The sequence below is a fragment of the Protopterus annectens genome, chromosome 16.part0 (genome assembly GCF_019279795.1).
Source record: "Protopterus annectens isolate FY-2018-M chromosome 16.part0, PAN1.0, whole genome shotgun sequence".
NCBI classification, from domain to species: Eukaryota; Metazoa; Chordata; order Ceratodontiformes; family Protopteridae; genus Protopterus; species Protopterus annectens.
The window spans coordinates 560,587,800-560,610,940 of record NC_056750.1 but is presented as its reverse complement, the minus strand read 5'-3'; the positions used below and the strand labels follow the sequence as shown (position 1 = coordinate 560,610,940).

Sequence of the window (23,141 nt, the reverse complement as noted above, 5' to 3'; positions counted from 1 at the left end):
ACATACATACATATATACATACATATATACATACATACATATGTACATACATATATACATACATGCATACATATATATATATATATATATATATACATACATATATATATATATATATATATATATATATATACATACATATATATATATATATATACATACATATATATACATACATATATATATATATATATATATATATATATACATACATACATATATACATACATGCATACATATATACATACATGCATGCATATATATATATATATATATATATATACATACATACATATATACATATTTCAGGAAGCACTATGCAATGTACTATGTTATTTTTTTCTGTTACTAATACTTATATTTAGCATTAGGTTCTTTTGTTCTGTATTAGCTACCTAATGGTGTGTCCCAAATACAGACTTACTAAAAGAAGTATACTTGAAATTGCCCTGTAGGGCAGACAGTGCTCACCTCTGAATAACCTATACAAAAAACTCAATATAATGAAATTTGTTACAGCCTTTCTGAATGAATCTGGTTTTCCAGACCATGATTTTTTTTTGGAGTGAATCATTGTACCTTTTCAAGTTGCTTCGGGTTGCTTGGCTGAACATTGCAAAACATTTCAAGTTGTTTCAGGTTGCTTGATTGAACACTGCAAAATGCAATACTGTATTCAGTAATGGGTTGGATAGCTGAGGTATAAAGTGATACAGAAATTTCCCTGCAGTGCTCTTTAGAGTTAGACAGGTCACAGAGTAATCTATTATATAAACATTTACACACACACACACACACACACACACACACACACACACACACACACACACACACACACACACACACACACACACACACACACACACACACACACACGTGTGTGTTGGGTTCCTATTACGTGACAAAATAATAAAACTTTGAACACCTCAAGATCGAACTTGTATGTTCACAGTTTTATAATTTCGAACACACACACACAAAAAAAAACAAAACAATGGACAGTAAGTAACTGTCGTAAGCAGGGGGGTAAGTCCCCCTGCACCCCCCACACCCCCCGCTCTTTAAATATACCAACTCCGAGATCGCACTACAGTGCGAAAAGGGAATATACCGGTTCTGCATTGTCGGCATTCCGAATGTCGATCATATGGTGTTGGCTTTCTGGAGTGTTGGCAATGTCAGGTAGACCCATATATTTATACACACAGACACACACACACACACACACACACACACACACACACACACACACACACACACACACACACACACACACACACACACACACACACACACACACACACACACACACACACACACATACACACACCTGGGATTCAGAAAGTCTTAATGCTCTGCAGAAATCTAAGCATGGAAAGTTTCTAAATTCTGGTAAGCATTTCTGATTCAGAGACCAGACTCCTACTATGTTTTTTCACCTGACAGAAACTGTAGTATAGAGAATGGTTTCAATATGGAAATTTCATGCTAATGCAACAGTCTTTGGGAATCACTAACTTTAATTAGCCATGTGTTTGCCCCTGGAAATTATGGAAGGTGCTAATTAAAATGGCAGAGTGATTCTAATATGCTTTGCCAAGTTTTTTTTTTTTTTCTGTAGGTGGAAAATGTGAACGTTGTAGAGCATAGTGTGTGTTGTACCTTTCAGAGCTATTCCAGTCTATGGGCACGTGCATTTAAGTACTGAGCATGTGCAAGCAAGAGTGCCATTTTAAGTGAGCAGCCATTGTGAAAGCATGTGCGTGTGTTGCAGCCTTTCATTTAGCTAGTTCATATAAGTTCAATGTTCCAGTCATTCATCCTGATATGTTTGTGTGTAATAAACTACTTAATCGAACACCCAGCCTCATCGTCTTATTTTTATACACAAGACGAGCAAGGTGTCAGAATGGGATGTGAGGAGAAACTTTTTCAAGACCATGGGGCACACAGGCACAACACGAGGAATATACAAAAGTGAATCATGTAAAGCTCAAACAACTCACAAACAGGTCAGAAAGATAAATCCAGGTACTAAAACTCATTTAAGTGATTTTTTACTCAACAAATATAAAACAAAGCATTCAAAACATTAAAAATGACTTTCTAATTAAACAAAATGTCCAAAGCTATGACACAATGATAAAATACTCAAAATGCTTACAAAAGTGCTTGAAATAATTTCTGAATCTCATAAAATGTATAGAAAAGGGAAAACTGTACTTTTTCACTATGTGCTTCTTTTTCATAGTAACTAAAGCTATTCAAGATATCCAAGGTGTGCAGTATTACACTACAGGTATTTTGCAAAATACATTAATTTTAAAGGGACTGTTGTGCAGTTGAATACTTTTGAGTACCTGGTATGTGAGTGTGTGCATTTGAACATAATTACAAGGGCCAGGTCTGTACTGTGTCTAAAGCATTTTGTTGGAATGGCAGAAGGATTTTGCAGACCTGCTCCACTTGTATTTGATAATAATGTTGCTGAAAACTGGAGAGTGTTTGAGCAAGAGTACAGTATTTTTATACAGGCTGCTTTTTCCTGACAAAGATGCACATACAAAGGCATTTATTCTACTTAATTTAGCTGGTTCAGAAGCCATTGAAAGGGAGCATTCATTTGTGTATACCCCAACTGTATATGCAAGGGAAGGGGAAAGCCAACATATTGTGGTATTTGCTGAAACACAGGAAGACCCTGAGTGCTTAAAATATAAATTCGGAGAATTGTGTAACCCCCAAATGAATATTGCAATTGGAAGGCACATATTTTATACAGGAGTTCAAAAGCCTGATGAAACTTTTGCAGCATATATAACTGAGAAACAAGGCAAAACCATGCAGCTTTGGTGATTTAAGAGAGGAGTTGATAAAAGACAGTCTTGTATGTGGTATTAAAGATGATGCAGTGAGAAAGATTTTGCTTTGAGACGGTGATTTAATTTTGAATAAGACCATAGAGATTTGTGAGATATATGATCTCACAGAAAAACATATAAATATGCTTAAAAAAGACAAAAGCACGCATGCAGTGCCTACCAGTGCTAATACTGATAGCATGCAGCATGAGGTTAAAAGATACAGGACTAATGGCACAACCACACTCTGGGCCTTGCTAGCAAAACCCAGAGCAGCTTCAGTAAAGCATAGAGCACACTCAGGAAAGCAGAAAGGTGAGTCATCAAAACTTGTGACAGGCCTCATAGTCAGCTGTCATAACTGTGGAGGTAATAATGAGCCCAAACGAGAGAAGTGCTTAGCTTTTGGTCAGCAGTGCCACACACGTAAAAAGTGGAATCATTTCAAAAGGTGCTGTAAATCTAAAGGAGCACATTATTTTATTAAAAAAGAGCATTCAAAGAGGCAAGTTGATCAACTAGAAAGCTGCGGCCCTACTTTTTATGTTGATGGTGTATCAGTGCTTGGTGAAATAGTCAATGCAGTAGATTTGTGGGCAAAGACTGAAGTATTTTTTATCATTCTGATTAATGGGATACCTGTAGAGCTCACAGTTGATACTGGTTTAAAGTGCAATGTTATGCCAACAGTAATGTTTGCCAAAGTAAAAACTGGTTAGAAGCTTGATCTTGGAAAGTGTGCAAAGATTGTTGCGTACGGTGGTGAAGAAATTCAAACCGAAGGCTCTGTAGTGCTTTCATGTTACTTTGCTGGGAACAGCTATGACTTGCAATTTTACATAGTCAAGAGGCACGCTCAGTCATTGTTACACCTTAGAGACTGTTTGAAAATGGGACTAATTTCATTTAATGCAGATGCCCACCATGTTAGCACACGTAACAATAATTTTGGACAAGCTTTTTTCTGACTATGCTGATTTTTTCAAAGACAAATTAGGCAAACTCCCAGTTGTGTACTCCATGATGTTAGACCACAAGGTCAGCCTAGTTATCAGACCAGTATGGAAAGTTCCAGTAGTCATTTAGGGCAGAGTCAAAGCTGAGCTAGATAGAATGGTGCATCTAGGTGCAATTTGTCCAGTAGAAGAACCAACTGAATGGGTATCCACCATGGAGGTAGCTCAAAAGAAAGGCTCAGATGATATCAGAATATGCATTGATCCAAGAGATTTGAATAAAACAGTAAAATGACCTCATCATCCGATGCGTACAGTCAAAGAAGTTGCTGGTCTTATGCCAAAAGCCACTGTTTTTTCCGTCTTAGATGCAAAAAGTTGATTTTGGCAAATTTTGCTTGATCGAAAATCTTCATTACTAACCACTTTCAGTACACCATTTGGAAGATGCAGATTTTTGAGAATACCATTGGTGATAAATTCTGCCAGTGAAGTCTTTCAACATGCAATGAAGTAATTTTTTTCTGGCTACTTATGTGCTATTACAGTAGATGATATTCCTGTAGGAGGCAATGGTGAAGTCGAACATGCTAGAAACCTCAGGAAAGTTCTGTAATGTGCTCATGAAGGGAATCTTAAGCTGAATCCTCAGAAATGCAAATTAAGGCTAAAAGAAGTTACTTATGTGGGTCATTTGTTTACCATTTCAGGCTTACAACCAGATCCTTCTAAGCAAGCTACAATTCTTGAGATGCCATCTCCAGACAATGTTACTTCCTTACGTTTTCTTGGCATGGTCAACTATTTTGGCAAGTTTATTCCAGACTTGAGTAACCTTTCAGCACTGTTAAGAGAGCTGACATGCAAAGATGTAACCTGGTCCTGGTGGGAACACCACCAAAGGGCATTTGATGTACTGAAACAGAGAATTGCCAGTCCACCCACTTTACGATATTACGATGTTCACAAACCTGTAACTCTTTCTTGTGATGATTCTAAGTTTGGTCTTGGTGCAGTCATTCTTCAAGAGGGCAGACCAGTAGCCTATGCATCCAAAACTTTGACTCAAACCCAGAGGCAGTATGCTCAAATAGAGAGAGAGCTCTTGGCAATTGTGTTTGCATGTTCAAAGTTCCATGATTATATTTATGGCCAACCTATTCAAATTGAGACAGACCACCAACCTTTGGTTATTATTTTAAAAAAGTGAATGCACACAGCTCCTGCAAGATTGCAATGCATGATGTTAAAGTTTCAAAAGTACAATTTTCACTTGGTTTACACAAAAGGCAATCTTCTTTATCTTGCTGATACTTTATTCAGATCACCCAGAAAAAACACTGAACAGCATGAAAATGAGAAATCTGATTTTGAAGTCATGGAAGCAAGAGATTTTTCTTCCTCACATTTTGTTGAGCTTAGAACTCACACAGCTTCAAATTCAGTTCTCCAGAAGCTCAACCACTTCATCAGTTGAGGATGGCCTTCAAAGCAATTCATCATACATGCAGCAGTAGTTTCCTTACAAAGATGAGATTTTGATGGAAGATGGTATTATCACGAAAGGTCCAAAAGTGATTGTTCCTTATAACAAGAGTATATTAAAATCTTGCATTGTGGCCACCCAAGAACTGATTCTACCAAAAGAAGGGTGAGAGGACTAGTATTTTGGCATTCTAAGTCAAAAGATATTAAGAAAGAATTTTCAGCTTGTTCTGTTTGTAACATTACTAAAGCTCATCAACAAAAACAGCCACTTCAGCTAAGCCAGATTCCTGAACTACCTTGGTCAACAATAGCTACAGATATTTTCGAATGGGATGGTCAACATTACTTGGTGTTAGTAGACACTTATTCAAATTGGTTCGAGATTGATCTACTTCGTAATGACAGTACTGGACGTCAGATTAGGAACTTGAAGAGACATTGTTCTGTCCAAGGTAGTCCGCACAGTCATTTCTAATAATGATGTACAGTTTACAAGTCAGCAGTTTAAAAGATCTGCTGAAACATGGGACTTTATGTTGCAAGTAGTCCTGAATACCCACAATTGAATGGCCTGGCTGAACGTGCAGTTCAAAGTGCAAAACAGCTTGATGGAAAAGTCTAAACGTGACAATACTGATATTTTTCTTAATCTGTTTAATCTCAGAAACATTCCTCGCAACAGTCTTCTTGGCTCACTTGCCCAGAGATTAATGTCAATACAAACCAGAACCACACTGCTAATCAGTAAGAATTTGTTGGTTCCAAGTGCGAAAAACAACAAAGCAGTAAAAGCTCAACTCCTAAAGAAGTATTTGTCCCAAAAGTCCATTTATGATAAAACCAGCAAGCCTCTGAATCCATTAAAAGAAGGAGAGATAGTGGGGATACAGACAGTGAAAGGATTTGACCGAATGGGACTTGTGAAACATTTGTGAGGGGAACTGACATCATTGAGTCACAAGGTATGGAGTTCCGGCAGAGTCAGAAACATTTACTATTGGTGTCTGAGACAGTGTTACAGCATCCTGCCTGTAACAGACAGACTACTTCTTGAAGAGATTTGTCCAATGTTCCTGTTCCAAAGAACATTTCGTCTGTCCCTATTCCTGAAAGTATCCCTGGAAATCCTCAAGAAGAACATTCCCCAGTGACTGTCCCTGTTGCTAAACTTAGTTCTAATTATTATATTATGATGTTAGGTCATAACTCAAGACCTAATCCTAAATACGCGGCAACCCGTACATGATTGTTATTGTTTGTATATATTTGTGTAATTTGCATTCTCATCCAGTTGTCATTTTCATTGCAGAACAGAATAGTCAAAGAGGGAGGATGTAGTTCAGAGTTTGTGTTGTACCTTTAAGAGCTATTCCAGTCTATGCGCACATGCATATAAGTACTGCACATGTGCCAGCAAGAGTGCCATTTTGAATGAGCAGCCAGAGTGAAAGCATGTATGTGTGTAGCAGTCAGTTATCTCGTTTAATGTTCTAGTCATCCATCCTGATGTGTTTATGTGTAATATTTATTTATTTATTTATTTATTTATTTGCATTTGTTTAACCAGGATAGTCCATTGGGCTAAAGAACCCGTTTTCAATGGAGTCCTGGGGAGAAAAGCTCCACATACATAATTAACAGAGAATGAGGATAAACATAGACATTACATGGGGTTCAACATGAGAAAAGTAACAAGTACAGGGGAAATATATATACATTTGATGGGGTAAAACATAATACAATGTACATAATAAATCGTGCAGAAAACAGCTGAAACAAGGCAATAAGAGATACACCAAATTAAAAACAAAAATATGCTGCCTGGTGTTCTTATAGTCTGAGTAGTCAGAGCTGAAAGAGTTACAAGATGAAAATAGTATGTTATGAAGGGTGAGAGCAGGAGCATTGCCATGAGGAAGATAGATAGGAGTGGAGTGATTTTTTTGAAGGATGGGAGGCTGCGATAGTACGAATAGAGAGAGGAAGGGAGTTACATGAGGGTGCAAGAGAGAAGGACAGGAGGTTTTGTCCAGGAGGTGGTGGGGTCTGTGTATTTCTATGAGGTTTTGATTGTTTGATCTTAGTTGTCTTTGTGTGTGGTGGATTTTAAAGGTAGAAGAGAGTGAGGGGCAGAGGTTGGCTGGAAAATCAGTTTGTGAGCATATGTGAGTTGGGTATATGAGAGGTAGTTGGGTAGTTCTAACCATTTTAGTTGGTGGAGTGGTTCACAGTGGTGTATAGATGATTTGTTAGAAGTTGCAAATTTGGCAATTTTATTGTAACAAGAGGATAGTTTGGTTTTGAGGGAAGATTGGAGGTTGGTGAGAAGGGGTGCTCCATAGAGGAGGGAGGGTAAGAGAAATGTAGTTGAGAGTGTAAGTTTGGCAGCTGGGCTAAGAAAGCGATTATGACGGTAGAGCATTCCAAGTTTTTGGTGAGTTTTTTTTATGTTTTTCAGCAGATGGGAGTGGAATTTAAACTGGTCATCGATTTGGACTCCTAATAGTTTGGTTTCTGATACAAGTTCAAGGGGAATGTTATTATGGCTATAGATGGAGAATGATTTAAGATCAATGTTAGTATTTTTTGAAGGGGTAAATATCATGAGTTTGGTTTTAGTAGCGTTAAGGGCTAGATGGTTGTCTTTCATCCAATTTTCAGTGGTGGAGAAGGCTTCCTGGGTAAGCTTTAGTAGAGTTGGTATGGATGAGGCAGTGCAGATGATTGTGGAATCATCTGCATATTGAATAATATTAGCTTGAGGGATGGCGTGATAAAAGTCATTAATGAAAATATTGAAGAGAAGGGGGCCCAGGATGGAGCCTTGTGGGACACCTGTAGGGGTATTTAGAAAGGAAGAAGTGGCTTTTTTCCATTTGACTGCTTGTTGTCTGCTGGAGAGATAGCTGTTAAACCAGTGGAGTGAAGTGAGAGAAAGGTTTAGATTAGATAGTTTAGTAAGAAGTAGGTTGTGGGATATAGTATCAAAGGCCTTGGAAAGATCAAGAAGAGTGGTAGATACAATGAGTCCAGTATTACTAGCTTTGCTAACAGTTTCGAGGAAAGATAGAAGGGCTGTCATAGTACTATGGTGGGGTCTGAATCCATGTTGGGTGTGGGTTATTTGATTGTTGTCCAAGAGGTGGGAAGGAGTTGAAGGTGGATGCATTTCTCCAAGACTTTAGAAATAGGAGAGAGGATAGCTATAGGGCGAAAATTGGAGATGTCAGTATTATTTCCACCTTTGTGTAGTGGAATAATATAGGCTTTCTTCAGGATTAGGGAACAAGACCTTCTTGGATAGAGCGATTGATGAGGATGCTGATAGGGAGGGCAATGGCATCAGCAGCAATATTGAGATAGTATGAGGGAATGTTGTCAGGGCATTGGTGCCTGGTTTTAATTTCTGTAGGAGTTTTCTTATGGTAGAAGTAGGAGTAGGTTTAATTGAGAAAGGGTGTGATTGAGGTGGGGATGATTGGGACAAAGGAGTAGGAGGAGGAGATTGAGGTGAGGGTGAATGAGACAAAGGAGTAGGAGGGGGATGTAGGTTGGCAGAAGAGGAGGTATTAGGTGAATTGTTGTGTGTAAAGAGGAAGTAAGTTTAGAAATAGAGTCTATGAAAAAACAATTGAATTGGGTAGCAAGATCTATGTCTTGTGAGTCTGGGCTGGGGTTTGGGTTTTCTATAGTACCAGGTTTCAAGAGTGAATTTATACTTGTCCAGAATTTTCGTGGGTTAGTGTTATGATTGTTTTGAAGGTGGATAAAGTAATGTTGCGGTCTGTTGAGATAAGTTTTTCACTGAGTTACGTAAAGTTTTGTATTGATTAAGGTTTGAAGTAGATTTGTTTTTCTTGTATTGTGTCCATGTTTTGTCTCTGAGTCGCATGGAAGTAATTGTATTTTTCGTTAACCAGGGGGCTGCTTTCCTTTTTATTCTTTTGGTTATTAGGGGAGCATGATTATTTAGGATGTTAAATAATAATAATAATAATAATAATAATTAATAATAATAATAAACTACTTAAATGAACACCCAGCCTCATTGTCTTATTTGAATATACAAGACAAGTGACAAATGCTGTCCTTTGAAGTTGTTCACCCATTCAGTCATGTGGCAATAGTCACAATATAGTATGTGTAGTCGAACCATGAGCATGCGAGTGTGTACCTCTGTATGTATGGGGACATGTGTGTGTGTGTGTGTGTGTGTGTGTGTATGTGTAGGAGTGGTACCTCTGCTATCAGGATGTGTGGACTGTTATGGAGAATACTAGCACAGTCACGTCTGACAATGCAGTGCTCGATTCAGGGACAAGATAATGAGCCATTAAAGACTTATTTCTCTGTGCATCTTTTCCATGTGTCTCAATCAGAGATACTCTCCTTCAGGTGTGGGTTGATCAATTAGAGCACGTATAAAAAAATCAATCTGAATCCCACCCACTGTCCAGAAACATGCACTGTTTAGTGTTGGGAGTTTACACTTACTTGTGTGTGTGTGTGTGTGTGTGTGTGTGTGTGTGTGTGTGTGTGTGTGTGGGGGGGGGGGTTACATTAAGTTAAGCTGGTGTATGGTTCCAAAAATCCTGGTTATGCCCTTGTGCATGAGGTCAAGAATTTGCAGAATTTCATACTAGAATGCAGCAAATGTTATATTTTAACAACAAAGGTCTGCTTCTTAAACTGGCATTTCACTAGATTGGATAGGTAGAAGAGAATAAAACTTGCTGACAACGAAAATGCAAAATCAGTATTTGAAACTATCGTTCAATATAAAACTAACAACAAAAACACGTTGAATATAGTCATTCTGATGTATTTATGTTTCTAGAGAGAATATGATAATTACGATACAAAAATAAATCTAATTATTTTATTGAAAAGAAATGAGTGTTTGGTAGCCACATTTGTGATGGGTGGTCAGGCTAGCTTGGTTTTGGGTGTAGGACTGATGAAATATGTACACTGATCCTAGCAGGTGACAAAGCAAAGCTTGCTGGCACTTTGTGGGGTGCATCATTCATAGAATAGGCTATTTTAATTTGCGGTGTTTTAGACAAGCAGCTGTCACTTTATAAAAGGCAGTGATGTCAAATAATGTCACGGATACTGCTGAAAATATATGCTTTATTTTATATAGTACATTTTTATAGTACTATATTAGATAGGCACCTTAAGCACTTAAACCACAGAACAAGTAATACTGTCTGTTCTCTAAGGAGGGCAATGTCTCCTTAACAATTCCTTAGACACAAGTAAACCTAACTATTTTTTAAACTGGACTTGTGCTTGGGGTAGTATCTCATCTGTTTAAAGGTGTTTATGCATCTGGCCCTGCAAACTAGTGTGTGTCAAGGCATTGATATACTCCTTGAAGGAGTAAGGATACTTCAGAATTGAGGTTCCCAAGTCTAAATACATACTGCTGCACCCTATGTGACTGTTCTTCTGCAGGGATGGGAGGTTGGCATAATGGTTAAGATATTTGCCTTACAAACACAAGGTGCAGAGTTTGATACTCACATGAGATAATTAGCTAGGCTTAAAATTGCCACAAGGGCAGTTATCCTAGTACTAGCCTATAAACCTATAGTAAACAAGGCTTTTTGGGGTGAAGGGATAGCGAAGGCACCATCCAGACTTTGAAATTCAAGGGTCCTTAGGACTTCAACTTCAAAGGTCCTTAAAAAGCCCCAGAAGCATGATAAATGTTGACATTTACCTCTTGTTGTCAATGTAAGCACACTTAATACTACTACTAATAAAGGTTTAAGTTGTGAACGTGATCAAAACTACTGTCTTGCAAACTTGCAGACTGAAAACACTCAAACAGAGGAGGGTAAGTTCTCACCTTCTTAAACTTTTTATAACAGGTGACACTATAGTAGAATAACATATAAACCTAAAAGTAATCCTCCAATTTTTAAGCACTTCCCTTTTCCCTTATACTTTGAACTGCAAAAATCTGGAAAATGACAGTTTCAGTCTGCTGTTTTTTTTGGTTACCTGCAATTTGCCAGTTTGTCTTCAGTACAGTGAACTCATCCTAGTAAAAAAATCTCCATATCAACTACTGAAATCATCAAATAATGTCAGTATGGATTACATTGCACTTAATGTAGCACTACAGCTAAACAACATTCAGGGACCTCCTAGACTTTCCTATTAATAATCAAGTCACACATTTTGGGACACAATTTATGCTGCTCACACTTCTTTTTTCTGTAAAGTTATACAAGTTTATAGACAAAAATAAAATAAAAAAAAATAGCATTCTATCGGTACTCTGAAAAATGATATTTAATATTCAGCTTATATATTATATCCCAGATGTAGAAATCTGTTTAGGCAAATATGGACGTTTGATCTGAGATCAGTCACAGAAATCCAAAAGTTGCATCCATGGCTTTAAGTAGCAATGTGTTCTTTAGGTCCCTGGGATTTTGGTTAGATAAATTATTTGGTATCCAGTTGAGCTCTATGTGAATGGCTCTAGAGGTTAGTTGACATTGTTGCACAGCAGTGTCACCCTCGATCACTGGTTAAACCGATATTAACATTTTGCATACACTGTTAACACTGCTGGAGCATTCAACCAGTAACACTAGGCCCATAACACAAAATAATAGCAAGAGAATGCTGAAAAAATAACAAGGGCAGACATTCTAATGACTGGCCTCCTAAAGAAGAAAAATACAAAACAAAAATGAACAATTTTCTCTAATATATTAGACAAATATTGATAAATACATGCCCAAAACAAGCATATTATGTCTGCTTTTACTATGCTTCTATCATGAAATTTGTTTTCAGTGAGTAGGTGGGCAGAGCACATTTTGTTGCTCTATTATAGCACAAAGATATAAAATGCAGATGAGGCAAAGTATGGGATACATTACACTTAGTGTACCAGTGCAGATAGACTACAACATCCAGAGATGATAGGATTTTACTTGCATATTATCTTTAAAGTAAAGCCATTTATAACAGACATTTCTCTTTCTACACCTTGACTGATGCTCTCAGAAAAGGCCGTTGCCCAAAGCTACGTACCTGCCACTTGTCTGTTGTTGAAAGTCCAGCTGATGACAGGGAGAGGGTTTCCTTTAGCAGCACAGGTCAGGACAAGCCTTTCCCCCTTGTTCAAAGACATATCTCCAGGTACTTCAGTAAATGTGGGAGGAACCTGGATGGTGAGGTATATCGAATGCCTGGCCTTCCCAGCTGCATTTACTGCAGTGCACGTGTAGTTGCCACTATCTTCTGGCTGTTAAAAAAATAAAAAAATCGAACATGCATTATGTGATATTTGTTATCATATAACATATTACAAGAGAATCTTCATCTGAAACTAAATATCACACAGGCTAAGAACCTTTGACTTCACTGGCACTTGCTGTTTATCTGGGATAAACTGACACTGACACATACACATACACACACACACACACACACACACACACACACACACACATACACACACACACAATATTTCACCTAACGTTACATTCTCCTATGACTAGAATTCCTTAATGTCTGGTCTGGGCAGTGTTAAGGTTTTTTATTAGTTTTGTACACACCATTTCTGTAAAGATTTTCTGTGCATCAGTTATAATTACTTTGAACTGCTTAGTTATTTTCTGCAGAATTTGCCCATATGTTCATTCTAACCATTTCTCAAACCACTGAGATTTTCCTTCTGAAAAGTACCCTTTTGACATTATATCCATGTGTGATGTACTTAAAAGTCACTATTATATTATGCCTTTAGCCCGATATTCACAAAAGGCTAAAGGGACTACTAAGGTTTCTCTTCACTGGGATGCCAATGTTTAACCTGCCTAATCTAATCACTTTTTTAAGAATGTGTGTGTGTGTGTGTGTGGCTGTGTAGTTACAAGGCATAAGGTCCATGATACTATTTAGGAGCCTATCCCACTTTCCAATTACCTCAGCTCATTGTCTGGTTAAGTGACTTGTTCAGTCAGTTGGTAGGCAAATGGAATCTGAATGAATCAAACCATGGAGTAGAGGAAAAGCTTGGTAACAGCTCATACAATTAGTCCTCTGTGCTAGTTGCTAGACTATGCATAATACTTGACCAGGAACCTAAGAATGTTTTATACAGTAATACCACTGCTTAGTTCATTTTACTGTGTGAGATTAATGCAGAATTCAGACAAAATGTGAATATACAACTTTCCATACATACAAATTAAATACACTGCTAACCATATGAAGAGATGCCATCAGCATGTAATGACACCTATCCCGTGCTGTTTGGTCAGAATTTTGCATATGAGTGTTGAATACTGTTTATAGATCTCAAGTGCCTGGCAGAATAGATGTTACAAACTGTTCTGTGTCATTTGTCTTGTTATACAAAGTTGGCTTTGCAATCAGGGATGCAGAATAACATACAACAGACTGTGCTGCTGCCTGCATGTCTGACACAGATAGGATTGATAGACATCATACAGCATGCCATGCGATCTGTGAATATTGCTCCTGAGCGCTCTAACCATGAATCGCCCACAGGACAGCTCTGTGTGTTACGCCATCTACATATGCTGTTCCTAAGTACCCACAGCACTGTACACTCATGGGGCACAGAGGTTGCATATCTTGTACCATATTGTCTGTTAGCATTGTCCCTGAGCACCCACGCAGAGCACACCGACTGCATGATTTCAGCTGTGAAAAACAGGAAGGAACAAACACTATGTAAGCAACGAAAAACTGTAAACCTGCAGCCTGCGAAACCAGCACTAAAGTAAAAAGCAGTCAGAATAACGTTCAGGAAGTTTATTAAAACTAGCAACGTTTTCGTCGTTACAAATGAACAACTTCTTCAGAAATGAATAATCACAGCAAATACTATCAAATTTAAAAATTTGACTCTATGAGTCATGTTTCTATCGACCAATCAACTAGAGCTGTAATGTTTAATTAATTAGTAGTTAAAAGCGTATTATGTAAAAATAAAAAGGTAAACAAAGTATATACAAAGTATCCTAAATATGCAAAGTATTTTCTGGCGCAAACAGTGAAATGTAACATCAAATAGTATACTAGTCTTATTGACAATTATGAAAGTGTGTATAAATAAAATAAAAAAATTAAAAATATATATAACTACTCATAAAAGTGTGATAAACTAATGAATAATCCAAAAATTGTTATTATACATGTACAAACTCAGGGTTTAAACGTTAGTACTTCTAGGTAAAACAATACATTCAATACCTAAGGTAACTTTTTAGTTTTAACCAACATGAAATGTTGCAGTTGTCATTTAGACCTGGGTATGAGAATGTATTAAGTTTTAATTGCCATTCAAGTTCACAACATTCAAGTAATAATGATGTGGGACCACCCCTAGTATTATCTAAGATTTGATCAATTGCCACAAATGAAAAGGAATGGTCAAATTTATCGCTAATGTGTTTAGCTAAAGCATTGTCTGTTTTGCCTTTAGTAATAGCATAAGTATGTTCATATACTCTATCTTTGAATTCTGATCTGTTTTTCCGATGTAATATGCAGGACAGGAATTACACAAGGCTAGATAGACAATGCTTTTAGAATTACAGTCAAGTCTGTGTTGAATGAAAAATTTTTTGTTAGCAATCTGAAAAAAGTCAATGGATTTTACATTTTTGCACATTTTACAAACACCACATTGAAAGCAGCCTTTAGTTTTATTAATAAATTTTAGTGTCTTAGTTTCCAATAAATTCTTTAAATTGGCACCTCTCTTATATATAGTAAAAAAGTTAAAACCAGTCCTATCAAGTAGTGCATTGTCTTTACTGAGAAGTTGCCAATTCTTGTGTAAAATAAATTGTATCTGTTCACTGTCTTTATTGAACACCGTAATAAAGCTCGGTTTCTGTACAAAGGGAGTCACTTTCTTAAACTCTAAAGGTCTAATACATGTGTCAGTAGACCAAACGTAGCTAGACACCTGATGTTCAATTATTAGGTTACCACCTTGTATACCAACAAGTTTTTTGTCATGTAAGATAGCCTTAAAAACACCTGTTGTCCGCTTATTCTGAACTTCCATTACTAGTTCAGAAATTAATTGATTAGGGTAACCACGGTTTACAAAAATTTTAGTTAAATTTTCACATTCCTTAGCAAAGTCAATTTCTAAAGAGCATAATCTAGCTGCTCTGACTAATTGGCCCTTGACAATAGAGCGTTTTTGCTTAAATGGATATGCACTAGAAAAGTGTAGATACGAGTTGCAGTAAGTAGGTTTCCTATAAATGTTAGAACACAAATAATTCTGGTCTAAATTTTTGGTCAATTTCACATCTAAATAATCGATATTCATTGTATCAAATTTAAAGGCAAATTTGAAAAAAAGTGTAGTAGTGTTCAAATAGTTCACAAAGTTACTGGCCTCTACTTGGTCACCTTTAAAGATGACGAAAATATCGTCAAGGAATCTAGTATAGTACCTAATCATACTATTCTTAACTGGTATATCAAATATGAAAGTTTTCTCCCAATAGGCTACAAAAATATTGGCTAAGCTTGCTCCACATGGTGAGCCCATAGCTACACCATGTTTTTGTAAGTAGTGTTGACCATTAAAGGTGAAAAAGTTGTTAGTTAAAATTATGTCGATTAGTTCAGTAACCAACTCTATTTCGTCGGTTGGAGCATTATTTTCTTTCAAAGATAAAGCTGCCCAGTCAACAGCTTCCATATATGGTATAGATGTATACAGATCTACTACATCTATTGTCAAGAAATTGTCATGGGTGTCTATAGTTAACTCATTCAGTTTGGCCAAGAGAGACCAAGAGTCTTTACATACTTGGGGTATTTTTTTCAAGTATTTCTGCAAAATATAGTCAACAACTTTGGCACATGGATAAGTTAATGATGCTCTACCATCTATAAAAGGTCTCATTGGTGGGTTAAAAAGGTCTTAATGGATTTTCGGGATTCCAAACATAATAGGAAGTTTGGGGAATGGAATGTTTATATAATTAAACATATCTATGTTAATTCTTCATTCAATAAACAAATCCCTAAAATAGCCTTTGACTCTAGTTTGGGCAATATTATACTCATTAAGTGAAGCTTTTAGGTAGGCTGGACTACTAAGAACTAAATCCATCTTTTTATTATAATCACAGGTGTCAAATATCACTAAACCTCCACCTTTGTCTGGTTTAATACATCTCACTGTTTGGGACCTTAACAGTTCCAAAGCTTGAGACTGTTCAAGACTCATGTTGTTAAGATGTTTAGACTGTCTCCGTTTAAAGGGGATGTGTCTAATGTCCAACTCACAGATGTTTTCAAATAAACGAAGCAGTGGGTGTAAAGGGGGGTTGAAAGTACTAAGTGGTTTAAATTTAGTGTTCGTACACACATTGTTACCTAACAAGAATGAAAGGTTCAGTTTTCTAACAAAACATTTTAACTCAATGATGGTATGAGCCACATTCATATTCCTACTAGGAACAAAGGAATTACCTTTAGCTAGTAGGTCAATCAAAACCAGATCAATGTTAACTGAAGAAAAATTATAAATATTGAAGTCATTATTAGAATTCTTCAGTATGTCCAGTTTTGGTTGAGATTGTGGTTCAGTTATATCTATTAACGTTTCTTTTTGTTCCAACCATTGTTTCTCTGATTCCGAACAGTCTTTGAATTTGATGTGTTCACAGTCTGCTCTTCCTTGTAAAAAACCTGCTAGTGTCATGAGCAATGGGCTGGTTATTACTTGTAGAACCGAAGTTCTTGTTAACCCATACTTGAGTTTGTTGAGGTTTAGGTTAAGCAGACCCATTAGAGTAAGCTAGTCGGTCACGGGTTAATTTCTTAGTTTTATTCTCTTTTAATTTGTCGATAAGTTGATCTATGCTTGTAAATACTCTTGAATAGTCAAATTTATATCTGTTGAAGTCAACGTCTGCCTTTATGTCCATATCTAGATTATGAACATCCGCTGAAAGTTCGTCGATTTGTACAACGTAATGTTTAATCATCAGTTCCATAAGTAAAAAACCTGAGTTGTCAAATAGGTTTAACAATTCTTTATGGAAAGGAGAATCAAGCACTAGTCCCGTAGGAAAATGGAAACATCTCAAACCTTTAGGGACTTCTCTCTCCTTTAAACATTGCTTGAAGTAAACTACTTCTAATTGCAGTTTTTTTATTTTGACCAGTTTAGTAACAAGCATTTTTAGTTTGTCAATAACTGTTGGAATACTCACTGGTTCATGTAGAGCGTCACTAGCCGGTCGTTCCTCGTTGAGACTAAAAGCTGTAAGCAAGTTGTCTGTATTTTGAACCCAGTCTATGAAAGAAGGAGCGCCAATAAGCACGGTGTTGCTAGCGTGGTTTCCACTAGGTGAAACATGGTTATCTTGTCTAGTTTGCTGTCCTGGTGGGATCGAAAAGGAATCACTACGAGTCCCATTCGATGCGCTACCAATGTTGTCATTCATATGAACATTAGGGCTAGTAGTACTTTCCGTAATGCGCCGTAAACCTGTGGTACTAATTGAAGAGTTGACTCTGTTTTGGTTATCAAGCCTATCCAAACGTAAAGCGATATCATCCATACGTTGTGACAACGAGTTCATGAAAGTTGTCCGGTCCGCTTGACCAGTTTGAGGGGTTGTACCAAACACATTGGGGCTGGTAGGGCTTCAGGAACACCAGTCGCCATAACAAACAAGCCAAGAAAAACAGGAAGGAACAAACACTATGTAAACAATGAAAAACTGGAAACCTGCAGCCTGCGAAACCAGCACTAAAGTAAAAAGCAGTCAGAATAATGTTCAGGAAGTTTATTAAAACTAGCAACGTTTTCGTCGTTACAAATGAACAACTTCTTCAGAAATGAATAATCACAGCAAATACTATCAAATTTAAAAATTCGACTCTATGAGTCATGTTTCTATCGACCAATCAACTAGAGCTGTAATGTTTAATTAATTAGTAGTTAAAAGCGTATTATGTAAAAATAAAAAGGTAAACAAATTATATACAAAGTATCCTAAATATGCAAAGTATTTTCTGGCGCAAACAGTGAAATGTAACATCAAATAGTATACTAGTCTTATTGACAATTATGAAAGTGTGTATAAATAAAATAAAAAAATAATAAAAAAATAAAAAATATATACAACTACTCATAAAAGTGTGATAAACTAATGAATAATCCAAAAATTGTTATTATACATGTACAAACAGGGTTTAAACGTTAGTACTTCTAGGTAAAACAATACATTCAATACCTAAGGTAACTTTTTAGTTTTAACCAACATGAAACATGTTTGTAAACTGTGGTTACCCTAACCAATTAATTTCTGAACTAGTAATGGAAGTTCAGAATAAGCGGACAACAGGTGTTTTTAAGGCTATCTTACATGACAAAAAACTTGTTGGTATACAAGGTGGTAACCTAATAATTGAACATCAGGTGTCTAGCTACGTTTGCTCTACTGACACATGTATTAGACCTTTAGAGTTTAAGAAAGTGACTCCCTTTGTACAGAAACCGAGCTTTATTACGGTGTTCAATAAAGACAGTGAACAGATACAATTTATTTTACACAAGAATTGGCAACTTCTCAGTAAAGACAATGCACTACTTGATAGGACTGGTTTTAACTTTTTTACTGTATATAAGAGAGGTGCCAATTTAAAGAATTTATTGGAAACTAAGACATTAACATTTACTAATAAAACTAAAGGCTGCTTTCAATGTGGTATTTGTAAAATGTGCAAAAATGTAAAATCTATTGACTTTTTTCAGATTGCTAACAAAACATTTTTCATTCAACACAGACTTGACTGTAATTCTAAAAGCATTGTCTATCTAGCCTTGTGTAATTCCTGTCCTGCATATTACATCGGAAAAACAGATCGTAAATTCAAAGATAGAGCATATGAACATACTTATGCTATTACTAAAGGCAAAACAGACAATGCTTTAGCTAAACACATTAGCAATAAATTTTACCATTCCTTTTCATTTGTGGCAATTGATCAAATCTTAGATAATACTAGGGGTGGTTCCACATCATTATTACTTGAATGTTGTGAACTTGAATGGCAATTAAAACTTAATGCATTCTCATACCCAGGTCTAAATGACAACTGCAACATTTCATGTTGGTTAAAACTAAAAAGTTACCTTAGGTATTGAATGTATTGTTTTACCTAGAAGTACTAACGTTTAAACCCTGAGTTTGTACATGTATAATAACAATTTTTTGGATTATTCATTAGTTTATCACACTTTTATGAGTAGTTATATATATTTTTTATTTTTTTATTATTTTTTTATTTTATTTATACACACTTTCATAATTGTCAATAAGACTAGTATACTATTTGATGTTACATTCCACTGTTTGCGCCAGAAAATACTTTGCATATTTAGGATACTCTGTATATACTTTGTTTACCTTTTTATTTTTACATAATACGCTTCTAACTACTAATTAATTAAACATTACAACTCTAGTTGATTGGTCGATAGAAACATGACTCATAGAGTCGAATTTTTAAATTTGATAGTATTTGCTGTGATTATTCATTTCTGAAGAAGTTGTTCATTTGTAACGACGAAAACGTTGCTAGTTTTAATAAACTTCCTGAACGTTATTCTGACTGCTTTTTACTTTAGTGCTGGTTTCGCAGGCTGCAGGTTTCCAGTTTTTCGTTGCTTGCATAGTGTTTGTTCCTTCCTGTTTTTCTTGGCTTGTTTGTTATGGCGACTGGTGTTCCTGCAAGCCCTACCAGCCCCAATGTGTTTGGTACAACCCCTCAAACTGGTCAAGCGGACCTGACAACTTTCATGAACTCGTTGTCACAATGTATGGATGATATCGCTTTACGTTTGGATAGACTTGATAACCAAAACAGAGTCAACTCTTCAATTAGTACCACAGGTTTACGGCGCATTACGGAAAGTACTACTAGCCCTAATGTTCATATGAATGACAACATTGGTAGCGCATCGAATGGGACTAGTAGTGATTCCTTTTCTATCCCACCAGGACAGCAAACTAGACAAGATAACCATGTTTCACCTAGTGGAAACCACGTTAGCGACACCGGGCTTATTGGCGCTCCTTCTTTCAGAGACTGGGTTCAAAATACAGACAACTTGCTTACAGCTTTTAGTCTCAACGAGGAACGACCGGCTAGTGACGCTCTACATGAACCAGTGAGTATTCCAACAGTTATTGACAAACTAAAAATGCTTGATACTAAACTGGTCAAAATAAAAAAACTGCAATTAGAAGTAGTTTACTTCAAGCAATGTTTAAAGGAGAGACTAGTCCCTAAAGGTTTGAGATGTTTCCATTTTCCTACGGGACTAGTGCTTGATTCTCCTTTCCATAATTTATTATTTTATTTATTTATTTATTGCAGTTGGTTTGCCAGGATAGTCCATTGGGCCTTGAAGAACCCGTTTTCAATGGAGTCCTGGGGAGAAAAGCTCCAAAAACAGAAAAAAGAAATACATTAACATTTGCTCCAAAACAGAAAAATAGATATACATTAACATTTGATAGTAATTTCTAGATACAGTGGACTAGCAAAACATAATGATAGCATATTTTAAGCAGTACAAGCATTGGTACAATCAATTGAAGGAACCGAATACAAACACATAAATGCAGTTTAAAGAACACACATAGTAGGTGAATAAGGTAGATTATGTTATTAAAGGGCATTAAGTAGAGTTGGTTATGAGGGGTGAGAGCAAGAGCATTCCCATTTAGATGCTAGATGTGAGAAAAGTGACTTTTTGAAGGTAGAGTGGTTAGAGGTAATGCGGATGTTAGGTGGTAGAGAGTTCCAGAGGCGAGCGAGGCTGAAGGAAAGCAGGTTCTTGCCTGGGGGACGAGTCGGTTTGTGCACTTCTAGTAAATTTTGGTTATTGATTTTGGTTATTTGGTTAAAGAATTGTTAAACCTATTTGACAACTCAGGTTTTTTACTTATGGAACTGATGATTAAACATTACGTTGTACAAATCGACGAACTTTCAGCGGATGTTCATAATCAAGATATGGACATAAAGGCAGACGTTGACTTCAACAGATATAAATCTGACTATTCGAGAGTATTTACAAGCATAGATCAACTTATCGACAAATTAAAAGAGAATAAAACTAAGAAATTAAACCGTGACTGACTAGCTTACTCTAATGGGTCTGCTTACCCTAAACCTCAACAAACTCAAGTATGGGTTAACAAGAACTTCGGTTCTACAAGTAATAACCAGCCTATTGCTCATGACACTTCTTTTTAACACCTTTCTAACTCTAATAATAAAGTAGTCAACCACTCATTAGAGGAACCAGTGAGACGTAGCGAGAGACTACAATCTAATAGGAATAATAATTATCAACAACCAGCTCAATCTTTAAATAACGCTACCAACGAGCAGGTTTTTTACAAGGAAGGGCAGACTGTGAACACATCAAATTCAAAGACTGTTCGGAATCAGAGAAACAAGGGTTGGAACAAAAAGAAACGTTAATAGATATAACTGAACCACAATCTCAACCAAAACTGGACATACTGAAGAATTCTAATAATGACTTCAATATTTATAATTTTTCTTCAGTTAACATTGATCTGGTTTTGATTGACCTACTAGCTAAAGGTAATTCCTTTGTTCCTAGTAGGAATATGAATGTGGCTCATACCACCATTGAGTTATAATGTTTTGTTAGAAAACTGAACCTTTCATTCTTGTTAAGTAACAATGTGTGTATGAACACTAAGTTTAAACCACTTAGTACTTTCAACCCCCCTTTACACCCACTGCTTCGTTTATTTGAAAACATCTGTGAGTTGGACATTAGACACATCCCCTTTAAACGGAGACAGTCTAAACATCTTAACAACATGAGTCTTGAACAGTCTCAAGCTTTGGAACTATTAAGGTCCCACACAGTGAGATGTATTAAACCAGACAAAGGTGGAGGCTTAGTGATATTTGACACCTGTGATTATAATAAAAAGATGGATTTAGTTCTTAGTAGTCCAGCCTACCTAAAAGCTTCACTTAATGAGTATAATATTGCCCAAACTAGAGTCAAAGGCTATTTTAGGGATTTGTTTATTGAAGGAAGAATTAACATAGATATGTTTAATTATATAAACATTCCATTCCCCAAACTTCCTATTATGTTTGGAATCCCGAAAATCCATAAAGACCTTTTTAACCCACCAATGAGACCTTTAATAGATGGTAGAGCATCATTAACTTATCCATGTGCCAAAGTTGTTGACTATATTTTGCAGAAATACTTGAAAAAAATACCCCAAGTATGCAAAGACTCTTGGTCTCTCTTGGCTAAACTGAATGAGTTAACTATAGACACCCATGACAATTTCTTGACAATAGATGTAGTAGATCTGTATACATCTATACCACATATGGAAGCTGTTGAATGGACAGCTTTATCTTTGAAAGAAAATAATGCTCCAACCGACGAAATAGAGTTGGTTACTGAACTAATCGACATAATTTTAACTAACAACTTTTTCACCTTTAATGGTCAACACTACTTACAAAAACATGGTGTAGCTATGGGCTCACCATGTGGAGCAAGCTTAGCCAATATTTTTGTAGCCTATTGGGAGAAAACTTTCATATTTGATATACCAGTTAAGAATAGTATGATTAGGTACTATACTAGATTCCTTGACGATATTTTCGTCATCTTTAAAGGTGACCAAGTAGAGGCCAGTAACTTTGTGAACTATTTGAACACTACTACACCTTTTTTCAAATTTACCTTTAAATTTGATACAATGAGTAT

At 36.3% G+C, this 23,141-nt stretch overlaps 1 protein-coding gene across 2 annotated transcripts in view; it reads right to left on the bottom strand.

The window, feature by feature from the left end:
• Positions 1-23,141, bottom strand: part of HMCN2 (hemicentin 2) — a 2,554,053-nt gene that overhangs the window by 523,308 nt on the left and 2,007,604 nt on the right. For both annotated transcript variants that reach the window (XM_044058392.1, XM_044058391.1), the window contains exon 66: positions 12,365-12,578. In XM_044058392.1, coding sequence (XP_043914327.1) covers positions 12,365-12,578 — 214 coding nt within the window. The remainder of the gene's footprint in view (positions 1-12,364; positions 12,579-23,141) is intronic.